The 14,385-nt window shown below is 45.2% G+C and overlaps 1 protein-coding gene across 1 annotated transcript in view; it reads left to right on the top strand.

Moving 5' to 3' along the window:
- Positions 1–3,772: 3,772 nt before the first annotated feature.
- Positions 3,773–14,385, top strand: part of LOC126297756 (uncharacterized MFS-type transporter C09D4.1-like) — a 146,354-nt gene continuing 135,741 nt past the window's right edge. The window contains exon 1 of the mRNA XM_049988931.1: positions 3,773–4,105. Within this exon, the coding sequence (XP_049844888.1) occupies positions 3,806–4,105 (300 nt within the window). The 5' untranslated portion in view covers positions 3,773–3,805. The remainder of the gene's footprint in view (positions 4,106–14,385) is intronic.

Here is a 14,385-nt window from a genome sequence, read left to right as displayed (position 1 = left end):
CAGACAGTGGTTAACTGGGGTGCTGAACCACGCTGTACCCTGTGGCAATCCGATGAAAGGGTCCCGTAATGAACTCATTGGAACACTTTTGGAATGCGTTAGAGCGTACTTGGTTCCAGACCTCAGCGTCCTATATCACTATATTCTCTGGTTTCGGCTCTTGAGGAGGAATGGGCTGCCACTCCTTCACCGACATTTAGACACTTCATTGAAACTGAGCCAGAATAGTTCAAGCCCTCATACGAGTATAGAAGAAGGGCGGACACACCTCAGATCATTGTTGACTTAATGAATATTCGGATAGTTTTGGTCAGATGGTGTATGTACCTGTATTCAACAGATAAATTTGGGTCACAAGTCTCTCAGATCGCATGGAAAAGGACCATTGTGTCCCGAGAGGGAAATCCTTTCTACTTAGGGGGCTCAACGACTTCTCAATATCCCCCACTCAACAGTACCGCATTGCCGCACGACACTTTCTTTCTTTTTACCGTGTAATCAGGAATGGCTGCTTGTATGCGTTTGTGGCCTAGACGAAAATCTGTAGGTTGTTACAGTGCTGAATACGGATAACGAGCTTTTGCACCTTCCTTGGAATTCTACACTACTGGCCATTAAAATTGCTACACCAAGAAGAAATGCAAATGATAAACGGGAATTCATTGTACAAATATATTACACTATAAATGACATGTGATTACATTTTCACGCAATTTAGGTGGATAGGTCTTGAGAAATCAATACCCAGAACAACCACCTCTGACCGTAATAACGGCCTTGATACGCCTAGGCATTGAGTCAAACAGAGCTTGGATGGCGTGTACAAGTACAGCTGCCCATGCAGCTTCAACACTATACCACAGTTCATCAAAAGTAGTGACTGGCGTATTGTGACGAGACAGTTGCTCGGCCACCATTGACCAAACGTTTTCAGTTGGTGAGAGATCTGGAGAATGTGCTGGTCAGAGCAGCATTCGAACATTTTCTGTATCCAGAAAGGCCGTACAGGACCTGCAACATGCGGTCGTGCATTAACCTGATGAAATGTAGGTTGTCGCAGGGATCGAATGAAGGGTAGAGCCACGGGTCGTAACACATCTGAAATGTAACGTCCACTGTTGAAAGTGCTGTCAATGCGAACTAGAGGTGACCGACACGTGTAACCAATGGCACCCCATACCATAAGGCGGGGTGATACGCCAGTATGGCGATGACGAATACATGCTTCCAATGTGAGTTCACCACGATGTCGCCAAACACGGATGCGACCATCATGATGCTGTAAACAGAACCTGGATTCATCCGAAAAAATAACGTTTTGCCATTCGTGCACCCAGGTTCGTCGTTGAGTACACCATCGCAGGGGCTCCTGTCTGTGACGCAGCGTCAAGGGTAACCGCAGCCATGGTCTCCGAGCTGATAGTCATGCTGCTGCAAACGCCGTCGAACTGTTCGTGCAGATGGTTGTTGTCTTGCAACGTTCCCATCTGTTGACTCAGGAATCGAGACGTGGCTGCACGATCCGTTACATCCATGCGGATAAGATGCCTGTCATCTCGACTGCTAGTGATACGAGGCCTTTGGGATCCAGCACGGCGTTCTGTATTACCCTCCTGAACCCACCGATTCCATATTCTGCTAACAGTCACTGGATCTCGACCAACGCGAGCAGCAATGTCGCGATACGATAAACCGCAATCGCGATAGGCTACAATCCGACCTTTATCAAAGTCGGAAACGTGATGGTACGCATGTCTCCTCCTTACACGAGGCATCACAATAACGTTTCACCAGGCAACGCCGGTCAACTGCTGTTTGTGTATGAAAAATCGGTTAGAAACTTTCCTCATGTCAGCACGTTGTAGGTGTCGCCACGGGCGCCAACCTTGTGTGAATGCTCTGAAAAACTAATCATTTGCATATCACAGAGTCCTCTTCCTATCGGTTAAATTTCGCGTCTGTATCACGTCATCTTCGTGTTATAGCAATTTTAATGGCCAGTAGTATAATTCCAGTAGTGAGGTGAAGCTGACTTTTCACGTGTAACGTGTGCTGTTTTTGAACGACCACCATCTCTCCCGCAATTCTGCAATACGACCGCCCTCATGCTGTGTTACTTGCGCCAGGCGACGAAAGCCTGGAATGTCTGTAGTGCTCGAAAGAACAGACAGGTCAGTAATTGGAATACACTCGTTACGTGGTCCCTACTCTATCCACAGCACGCTGTTTTGAAACATTGTATGTACTGCCTTCATTCAGTTCTCCATGAAAAGACAGCGTTTTTACACAAACACGACAAAAGCCATCGGATACCTCTTCGTATTGTGTCGGATCTCCTTTTACCCGGCATAGTGCAGCAGCTCGATGTGACATCGACTCAGCAAGTCGTTGGAAGTCCCCACAGAAGTATTGAGCCATGCTGTCTCTATAGTCGTTCATAATTGCGAAAGTGTTGTCGGTGCAGGATTTTGTGCACGTACTGACCCCTCCATTACGTCCCATAAATGTTCGATGAGATTCATGTCGGGCGATCTGGATGGCCAAATCATTCCGTCAAACTGAGTAGAACGTTCTTTAAAGCAGTCTCGAACGATTGCGGCCCTGTGACATGGTGCATTGTCATCCGTATAAACTCCATCGTTGTTTGGGAACATGAAGTTCACGAATGGCTGCAAATGGTCTCCAAGTAACCGAACACCACCATTTCCAGTCAGTGATCGGTTCAGTTTGACCAGAGGACCCAGTTTATTCCATGTAAACATAGCCTACACCATTATGAAGCCACCACCAACTTGAGTCCATGGCTTCGTGGGATCTGCGCCACACTCGAACCCTACTGTCAGCTGTTACCAACTGAAATCGGGACTTCCCTAAACAGGCCACGGTTTTCCGGTCGTCTAGGGTCCGATCAATATGATCACAGGAGCCCGGGAGGTGCTCTGCAGGCGATGTCGTGCTCTTATCAAAGACACTCTCTTCGGTCGTCTGCTGCCATATATTATTAACGCCAGATTTCACCACACTGTTCTAACGGATACGTTCGTCGTACGTCCCACATTGATTTCTGCGATTATTTAAGGCATCGTTGCTTGTCTGTTAGCACGACAACTCTACGCAAACGCCGCTGCTCTCGGTTGTGAAGTGAAGGGTGAGATGTAATGCCTGAAATTTGCTATTCTATATGCACTCTTGACACTGTGACTCTCAGAATACTGAATTCCCTAACGATTTCCAAAATATAATGTCCCATGTGTCTAGCTCCAACTACCATTCCACGTTGAAAGTCTCTTAATTCCCATCATGGAGCTATAATCACCTGGGACACCATTTCACACGAATCACCTGAGTACAAATGACAGCTCCGCCAATGAGATGCCCTTTTATTTTTATTTTTTTACGAGATTCTACCGCTATCTGTATACGTGCATATTGCTATCCCATGACTTGTCATCCCAGTATAAATTTTATTATTAAGTAATATTCTCGAAGCTCTCAGACTAATATTTACTGCATTTTGGTACAAAATCCTGACCTGTTCTTCCCTCTATGCGTGCCACACAATAATTGCGTAATGGCGATAGCTCACTTGTCACGCGCATGTAGCCCTAAACTGTACATGACGTGGGGGCACAACCGACATATGCATAAGGATTGTGCCAAAGACGTCTGTTTTCTGGAGAATTATCTGAGATTAGTATCGAGGCAGGGCCTCAGGCGTTGAGTAACAGCAACGCCGAGATTAGGTGCGGAGGCCGGTGCTGCAAACAAACTTATATGGCTGGGAGCCGGTGGCGGGTGGCAGTGGATGGCAGCGATGAGCGCGCGGAAGATGTCCATCAGGGCTGATTACGCGGCGGTGGCGCTGCAGGACCCCGCGCAGTCGCCGCTGCGGGTCCGCGTCTACCCGCGGCGCTGGCTCATCCTGGCTATCTACATGCTCTTTTCGACGTCCAACCTCTGGCAGTGGATACAGTACGCAATAGTCGGAAACTTGGTGCGCAAGTACTACGACGTCAGCAGCTATGCCGTAGACTGGACGTCTGTCCTCTTCATGCTGGTCTACATACCATTCGTTTACCCAGCGTCGTCCCTCATTAACGAGAAGGTGAGTGCTTTGCATACATCCGCAAGCTTTCGTGGTCCTTGTCAATAAAAATAATATCTACTCCCCAGCCTGTTCTGTGTAAGTCTCTTCATCTCTGAATAACTACTGTAACACATATTCATTTGGACCTGCTTACTGTATTCATGTCTAAGTCTCCTTCTACAACGTTTTACAACTTCTACGTTCAACACTTCCCTCTATTACCAAATGCATTAATCTTTGATGCATCAGGACGTGTCCTGTCAACTGATCCCTCCTTTTAGTCAAGCTGTGCCATAAATTTGTTTTTTTCCGAATTCGATTCGGTACCTCCTCATTAGTTATTCGATCAACACAGCTAATCTTCAACATTCTTCTGTAGTATCACCTTTCAAAAACCTCTGATCTTTCCTCGTCTGAACTACTTATCATCCACGATTCACTTCCGCAAAAGGCTACGCTCTACACAGAGCTACCTTTAGAAAAGTCTTTGTAACACTTAAATTTATGCTATGGGTTAGCAAATTCACCTTTTTCTAAAATACTTTTTTGTCAATCTGAATTTCATACCCTCTCCACTTCGGCTATCATTAGATATTTTACTGCTCAAACAGTAAATCTCGTCTACAACTTTTAGTGTCTCATTTCCTAATCTAATTCCTTCAGCTTCGCCAAATTCAATTCGACTACACTCCATTACCCTTCATTTATTTTCGTTGATGTTCATTTAATAACATATTTTCAAGACACTATCCACTCTGTTCAACTGATCTTCGAAGTTCTTTTGTTTCTGTGACAGAATTGCGACCTCATCGGCAAACCTCGAAGTTTTTCTTTCTTCTGAACTTTAACATCCTTCCAAAATTTCTCCATTGTTTCTTTTTACGTTAGTCAGTGCACAGACCGGTTAACATTGTGGTAAGCTACAACCCTGGGTCCCAACCTACGACTCCCCTTCCACGACCTTCAACTCTTACGACTGCATTCTGGTTTCAGTTCAAGTTGTGGATAGCTTTCCGTTCGGTGTATTTTTAGCACAACCAGCTTCAGAATTTAAAAGTGTGTATTGCAGTCAATAGATGTCTTGAAATATACAAGTGCTGTAAACATTGGTTTGTCTTTCACCACACTATCTTCTAAGATAGGTCATAGGGTCAGCGTCGCCTCTCGTGTTCCTGCAATTCTCCGGAACCCTAACTGATTTTCCCACAGGCCATCTTCTACCAACCATTCTTTTCTTCTGGAAGTAAGTCGTGTCAGTATTCTGCAAACCATTAAATTATTAAACTGACGGCTCAGTAATATTCACACATGTCTGCACCTTACTCCTTTGTTATTGTAATTATTAGTTTTGCTGTTAGCAGCATTTATTTTTCACCTAATCACGCATACTTCTACAGCCTTGAATTTGTACTCTAGCCAATCCAGCTTAGCCATTCCTCAGTTTCTGGAAATCTCGTTTTTTAGACGTCTTTGCTCCATTCCGCCTGCTTCATTTGCTATATTTTTAGATTTTGTTCTTTCCTCTATTAAATGCAATATCCCCTGTGTTAAACAAGGGTTTCTACTAGGCCTTGTGTTTTTTACCTATTTTATACTCTGTTGCCTTCACCATCTGATTTTTCAAAGCTTGCCATTCGTCTTCTATTGTCTTCCTTTCCTCTATTTCAGTCAAGCATCGCGTAATGCTCCTTGTGAAACACTCAATAAACTCTTGTTCCATCAGTTTATCGAATCTCGTCTTCTTAATTTCTTACCTTTACACAGGTTACCAGTTTCACTCTGCAGTTCATAAACAATAAATTATTGTAAATGTTTACATCTTCCCGTGGAAATGTCTTACAGCTTGAAATGTGATTTCGAAGTCTCTGTCTTACAATTACATTATCAGTTTGAATCCTTCCAATGTCTTCAGGTCTCTTTCATGTATACGCACGTACTTTTCCTTTTTTACTCCTCAACATTTCGATCCTACTGCTGGCATCTTATTGGGAAATTCAAGAGGTTGAATATTGCCGGAAAACAGTTTCCTGTTGTCACGTCACGACAGCGTCCTGTGCTTTTCTGAAAAATGAATTAGTGTGAGACAGTTGTCAGGCTTTCACTGGTAGGTTATCGTTATTCATCCGTTTTTAATTAAGTTCTGGCATCCTGTGGAGCGCGGAAAGAAAAATTTCAATTATTTAGTTATTGCAGTCTGAAAACTTGCCCTGCTGTGTGTCTAAATCAGGCAGTATAATGTATTCAGAAAAATGAAAATTCTCTACAAACTAATACTTTTTAAAAATTCAAAATTTTAGTCACCCAGTAATAAAAATATTAATATATACAATAAAGCATTACAATAAATATATATCAAAAATCGTAATTAGCTATAAAGAATATGACCTGAAAATAAGTGGTGAAACAGAAAACAAAAATGAATGTATTAGATCGCTTCTAGTGTGGATTACTTTTCTGCTCTTCGGTTTACGGCAACGTCAGTATCTCTTCGAGTTTTGCCTGCTCAGAGTGGGACAATAACTTACGCCTACAGACACGAATTGACGTTATGTAAATTTTATTCCTATATAGATTATTTGTATTCTGTAGTCCTAAAGTCAGGGTGTGGATCGGTAATTCTCGAGCATTCCATATGAGTTTCATACATAAATATATTTTATTCTACTTATCTATCATTAAACCTTTAATACTGTAATTATAAATAATCGTTCAATTATTGGAAGGCTCGGCAAAGCATCGAACCATCACAACAACAACATACGTTACTATTACTAGTTACTAATCTATTTATATAAAACTAAATTACGATATTAAATATTCTACTATAAAAGAACCGCTACACGTCATTAATAACACGTTGTTTTCATGCTACTTGTGAGCATATATTCGCGCATTTGCTGGTCGTGGTTACTTTCACCTGTGTGTCACATAACAGGCGGCGAAAAACTGAGAACGAGTGAGTAGCTGATATTAATTAACTATCTTATTTACTTTAGGTTACAAACGTACTTCTACACTTGTATTACATAAGACACAAAAGACCATATAGTACACCAAGCATAATTATCTCGCCTTAGTATTTCATTTGTGGATGGTACGTAGGAAGCTCTCTGTATGGGGCTGGATTTCTCTAATTCTAACGTTGTGGTCATCGCACGAGTAAGTTTCTTAAGTCATTTTGGACCTTAGGTTCTCGGAATTTTCTAAATAAAGCTCTCTGCAATATACTAACTCATGTTTCTCTCCCAGTGAAGTTTATTAGTTTAGTGACACATTCCCACCGGCTACACAAATTCGTGAAGAATACTGCTGTTTTCCTTTATATAACATCTGGTTAAAAATATCCGGACACCCCTGTGCAATGTGGAACTGACGACTGCAGGTGACGAGAGGCGGACCCGATAGTAGAAAAGGAGGCGGGAAATATCGTGTTGTCAGTAGAGAAGCAGTAACCACAGAAAGAGCCAGTCAGGGGAGCTCAGTGATTTCGAACGTGGACTGGTCATTGGATGCCATCTGAGTAACAAATCCATCAAGGGCATTTCTTCCCTTCCAAAGCTGTCTCAATTCCGAAGTCCGGCTGCTGATAGTCTCCGACCAATCGTGCGGGATGTAACAGAATGAGCAGGGGGACCATTACTTGTTCTCGGATGGCGGGCGCAGATGTGATGGGGTTACCATGTGCTTGGCACACAGTACAACGATCCTCCTCTGTTGTGGTCAGACATGGTCATTCGGAGATCTGAGGACATATACGCCTGTCCCCATGTTCCCACGCAGTCTAACATCTGGTCACTGTCACATTCGAATACCCTACAAATCTAGATATTGTACGATTCGATCAGTTAGCCAAATGGAGACTTACATTGAGGCCACTTTCAAACTGTCAGGTGCTGATAAAGCTGTCTCACACTAGTATGCAGCATCTCTGTGTCGTTCACCGTGGTCAGTCACCATCTGACGCTGTTCAGACCTCTTAAATACCCTACCAGGCCTGGTAACAACACTAAACACGTGCAACACTAATGCACTATGGTGGCTGTTCTACATGTAACATAGAATTGCAACTCTAATCCTTTATCCATCAATGCTTAAATTTTTGTCAGACATATATATATATATATATATATATATATATATATATATATATATATATATATATATAGTGTCCCACTCAAACCTCCCCGATTTCAAAGACACCGGAAAAAAAAATCACAGTAGATCCGACAATGAAAAATGCACCACATTGTAGAGCATCTCAAAGAATTTATTTATTTATCATCAGTGTACCTCTACATGTGAACCATTTGTAACATGAAGAATATCGAGTCTTTATTCAACTTCTTGCCAAGTTCTTTGTAACATTTCCTCCGTTATTGTTGCAATTGCATTAGTGATACAATGTCGCAACGTAGGAATATCGTAGACTTTGGTCGCATACACACGGTCCTTCACGAATCCCCACATGAAGAAATCAAGCGGCGTAATTTCGGGTAAATGTGGTGGCCAGGCAATCGGTTCTCCGCATCCGATCCAACGACTCGGAAATTTCCTATCCAGGAACTTGCGAACAGCCATTGACATTGCGGCGGAGCTCCATCTTGTTGAAAAATGATTTTGGGTTGCAAGTCTTGAATCTGAGGGTACACAAGCTGCTCCGACATGTCCAGATACACTGACACATTCACTATTTGTTCCGCAAAGAAGAACGGTCCAACAATCCTGTCGTGCATTAGCCTGCACCAGACGTTTACTTTGGGGCTATCACAAACATGTTTAATGACAACGAGCGGATTTTGCGAACCCCAAATCCGAATATTATGCCCATTAACCCTTCCTGATAGATGAAAGGTTGCCTCATCTGAGAATAAACGTCTTTCCAGGTAGCTGGCATCCATATTAATACACTGCAGCATATCTGCAGCAAATTGTTGTCGGTGTGGACTATCGTTCAACGTCAGATGTTATAGAATTTGCACTTTGTAAGCTCACATACGAAGACGCTGGTGAACTACACGATAGAATGTTGATCGACGTACATCAAGTTGTCTAGATGCTGGACGAATTGACTTACGTGGGCTTCTGAGAAACGTTGGTCTGATGGTCTCCACTGTCTCTTCTGAAACTCCGTAACGTGCATCGCCATAATGTTTCAGAACACTTCCTGTTGCTAGAAACTTCCTATAACATTCCTTAATTGTTTTCACATCAGGTGGATCATATTCATACACAAGATGATAATTTGTTTGGACAGTAACTGGCGATTTTGTTTCTGAAAACCACACAACTGCTTGTGCACACTGCTGTGCAGTCGCCATTTTCAATTCATGCGATCATGCTGTACTCTGGTGACGGTGCGTGGCACTTCTGATGCAGAAATATAAATACTTTGAGATGCTGTACTATGTGTTACATTTTTCATTGTCATATCTACTGTGGTTTTTCTCTCCTGAGTCCTTGATATATATATATATATATATATATATATATATATATATATATATATATATATATATATATATATATATACTCCTGGAAATTGAAATAAGAACACCGTGAATTCATTGTCCCAGGAATGGGAAACTTTATTGACACATTCCTGGGGTCAGATACATCACATGATCACACTGACAGAACCACAGGCACATAGACACAGGCAACAGAGCATGCACAATGTCGGCACTAGTACAGTGTATATCCACCTTTCGCAGCAATGCAGGCTGTTATTCTCCCATGGAGACGATCGTAGAGATGCTGGATGTAGTCCTGTGGAACGGCTTGCCATGCCATTTCCACCTAGCGCCTCAGTTGGACCAGCGTTCGTGCTGGACGTGCAGACCGCGTGAGACGACGCTTCATCCAGTCCCAAACATGCTCAATGGGGGACAGATCCGGAGATCTTGCTGGCCAGGGTAGTTGACTTACACCTTCTAGAGCACGTTGGGTGGCACGGGATACATGCGGACTTGCATTGTCCTGTTGGAACAGCAAGTTCCCTTGCCGGTCTAGGAATGGTAGAACGATGGGTTCGATGACGGTTTGGATGTACCGTGCACTATTCAGTGTCCCCTCGACGATCACCAGAGGTGTACGGCCAGTGTAGGAGATCGCTCCCCACACCATGATGCCGGGTGTTGACCCTGTGTGCCTCGGTCGTATGCAGTCCTGATTGTGGCGCTCACCTGCACGGCGCCAAACACGCATACGACCATCATTGGCACCAAGGCAGAAGCGACTCTCATCGCTGAAGACGACACATCTCCATTCGTCCCTCCATTCACGCCTGTCGCGACACCACTTGAGGCGGGCTGCACGATGTTGGGGCGTGAGCGGAAGACGGCCTAACGGTGTGCGGGACCATAGCCCAGCTTCATGGAGACGGTTGCGAATGGTCCTCGCCGATACCCCAGGAGCAACAGTGTCCCTAATTTGCTGGGAAGTCACGGTGCGGTCCCCTACGGCACTGCGTAGCATCCTACGGTCTTGGCGTGCATCCGTGCGTCGCTGCGGTCCGGTCCCAGGTCGACGGGCACGTGCACCTTTCGCCGACCCCTGGCGACAACATCGATGTACTGTGGAGACCTCACGCCCCACGTGTTGAGCAATTCGGCAGTACATCCACCCGGCCTCCCGCATGCCCACTATATGCCCTCGCTCAAAGTCCGTCAACTGCACATACAGTTCACGTCCACGCTGTCGCGGCATGCTACCAGTGTTAAAGACTGCGATGGAGATCCATATGCCACGGCAAACTGGCTGACACTGACGGCGGCGGTGCACAAATGCTGCGCAGCTAGCGCCATTCGACGGCCAACACCGCGGTTCCTGGTGTGTCCGCTGTGCCGTGCGTGTGATCATTGCTTGTACAGCCCTCTCGCAGTGTCCGGAGCAAGTATGCTGGGTCTGACTCACCCGTGTCAATGTGTTCTTTTTTCTATTTCCAGGAATATATATATATATATATATATATATATATATATATATATATATATATATATACTTCTGGAAATGGAAAAAAGAACACATTGACACCGGTGTGTCAGACCCACCATACTTGCTCCGGACACTGCGAGAGGGCTGTACAAGCAATGATCACACGCACGGCACAGCGGACACACCAGGAACCGCGGCGTTGGCCGTCGAATGGCGCTAGCTGCGCAGCATTTGTGCACCGCCGCCGTCAGTGTCAGCCAGTTTGCCGTGGCATACGGAGCTCCATCGCAGTCTTTAACACTGGTAGCATGCCGCGACAGCGTGGACGTGAACCGTATGTGCAGTTGACGGACTTTGAGCGAGGGCGTATAGTGGGCATGCGGGAGGCCGGGAGGACGTACCACCGAATTGCTCAACACGTGGGGCGTGAGGTCTCCACAGTACATCGATGTTGTCACCAGTGGTCGGCGGAAGGTGCACATGCCTGTCGACCAGGGACTGGACAGCAGCGACGCACGGACGCACGCCAAGACCGTAGGATCCTACGCAGTGGCGTAGGGGACCGCACCGCCACTTCCCAGCTAATTAGGGACACTGTTGCTCCTGGGGTATCGGCGAGGACCATTCGCAACCGTCTCCATGAAGCTGGGCTACGGTCCCGCACACCGTTAGGCCGTCTTCCGCTCACGCCCCAACATCGTGCAGCCCGCCTCAAGTGGTGTCGCGACAGGCGTGAATGGAGGGACGAATGGAGATGTGTCGTCTTCAGCGATGAGAGTCGTTTCTGCCTTGGTGCCAATGATGGTCGTATGCGTGTTTGGGGCCGTGCAGGTGTGCGCCACAATCAGGACTGTACACGACCGAGGCACACAGGGCCAACACACGGCATCATGGTGTGGGGAGCGATTTCCTACACTGGCCGTACACCTCTGGTGATCGTCGAGGGGACACTGAATAGTGCACGGTACATCCAAACCGTCATCGAACCCATCGTTCTACCATTCCTAGACCGGCAAGGGAACTTGCTGTTCCAACAGGACAATGCACGTCGGCATGTATCCCGTGCCACCCAACGTGCTGTAGAAGGTGTAAGTCAACTACCCTGGCCAGCAAGATCTCCGGATCTGTCCCCCATTGAGCATGTTTGGGACTGGATGAAGCGTCGTCTCACGCGGTCTGCACGTCCAGCACGAATGCTGGTCCAACTGAGGCGCTAGGTGGAAATGGCATGGCAAGCCGTTCCACAGGACTACATCCAGCATCTCTACGATCGTCTCCATGGGAATAGCAGCCTGCATTGCTGCGAAAGGTGGATATACACTGTACTAGTGCCGACATTGTGCATGCTCTGTTGCCTGTGTCTATGTGCCTGTGGTTCTGTCAGTGTGATCATGTGATGTATCTGACCCCAGGAATGTGTCAATAAAGTTTCCCCTTCCTGGGACAATGAATTCACGGTGTTCTTATTTCAATTTCCAGGAGTATATATATATATATATATATATATATATATATATATTCCTCATCCAGATTCAAGACAAAAGTTTATCTAGCAAAATCAGATCGGGAGCATTTTGAAAACACACGTAAAAAACGAGGAGCTGCAAACAATGCCACATCATGGAGCGCATTAGAATGTACAGAGGAACGCTTAATACTCTGCACAGCCGAATTAGCAGATGTAGCCCACTAGATTTCTGGGACCTCAAATCCACATCCCCACATCCACCATGGAACTATGGAACTATGGACCGAATCGTCTCAGTTTCCCTTTTTTTCTATTTTTAGACCTCCGTTCCCTAGTTGTCGTCGTTTATAAGCAGGACACCATATTGTCATATGGCATTTTTCAACCTCCACAACAGCCATTATTGGTAGGAACACGACCCACTTGTCACCTTGAACGTGGCTTTCAGGCATGCTTTGGCATAAGTGTGTGGGCTGGAATCGTGATAGGACTGGTTTTGTGCCCGTACCTACAGCCGGACAAGTTGAACGCGCCCTTGTAGCTTACGTTTCTTCGCAATGCTTTGTCTGAAGTATTAGAAAACATTCCATTTGGTGTTAGGCAGCAGCTATGGTTTCAGCATGATGGTGCACCGCCACACTTTGAAATGAATGTACGTAACTATCTACATCTACATCTACATCCATACTCCGCAAGCCACCTGACGATGTGTGGCGGAGGGTACCCTGAGTACCTCTATCGATTCTCCCTTCTATTCCAGTCTCGTATTGTTCGTGGAAAGAAGGATTGTCGGTATGCTCCTGTGTGGGCTCTAATCTCTCTGATTTTATCCTCATGGTCTCTTCGCGAGATATACGCGGGAGGGAGCAATATACTGCTTGACTCTTCGGTGAAGGTATGTTCTCGAAACTTTAACAAAAGCCCGTACCGAGCTACTGAGCGTCTCTCCTGCAGAGTCTTCCACTGGAGTTTATCTGTCACCTCCGTAACGCTTTCGCGATTACTAAATGATCCTGTAATGAAGCGCGCTGCTCTCCGTTGGATCTTCTCTATCTCTTCTATCAACCCTATCTGGTACGCATCCCACACTGCTGAGCAGTATTCAAGCAGTGGGCGAACAAGCGTCCTGTAACCTACTTCCTTTGTTTTCAGATTGCATTTCCTTAGGATTCTTCCAATGAATCTGTCTGGCATCTGCTTTACCGACGATCAACTTTATATGATCATTCCATTTTAAATCACTCCTAATGCGTACTCCCAGATAATTTATGGAATTAACTGCTTCCAGTTGCTGACCTGTTATTTTGTAGCTAAATGATAAGGGATCTACCTTTCTATGTATTCGCAGCACATTACACTTATCTACATTGAGATTAAATTGCCATTCCCTGCACCATGCGTCAATTCGCTGCAGATCCTCCTGCATTTCAGTGCAATTTTCCATTGTTGCAACCTCTCGATACACCACAGCATCATCTGCAAAAAGCCTCAGTGAACTTCCGATGTCATCCACCAGGTCATTTATGTATATTGTGAATAGCAACGGTCCTATGACACTCCCCTGCGGCACACCTGAAATCACTCTTACTTCGGAAGACTTCTCTCCATTGAGAATGACATGCTGCGATCTGTTATCTACTATGCTCTATCTAAATGAACCGTCTCCATGGAAATGGATTAGTCTCCGAACCTTAATTGACTAGATTTTTATTTGTGGGGACATTTAAAGGAACAAGTTTATAGTACTGCAGCAATGGATGTACGCGACCTAATACCTCGTGTGCATGCCGCTTCAGTAATGGTCGGTGCAGATGTGTTGCGCAGGGTCCAGCCAAGTATGATCCAGTGAGTGGTGAAGTGTGAGAAATACAAGGTGGTCGCTCGCTTTGAACATCTT

Source organism: Schistocerca gregaria, chromosome X, assembly GCF_023897955.1.
Source record: "Schistocerca gregaria isolate iqSchGreg1 chromosome X, iqSchGreg1.2, whole genome shotgun sequence".
Lineage (NCBI taxonomy): Eukaryota > Metazoa > Arthropoda > Insecta > Orthoptera > Acrididae > Schistocerca > Schistocerca gregaria.
The sequence above is the reverse complement of the archived record's forward strand: the minus strand, read 5'-3'. Positions and strand labels throughout refer to the sequence as shown.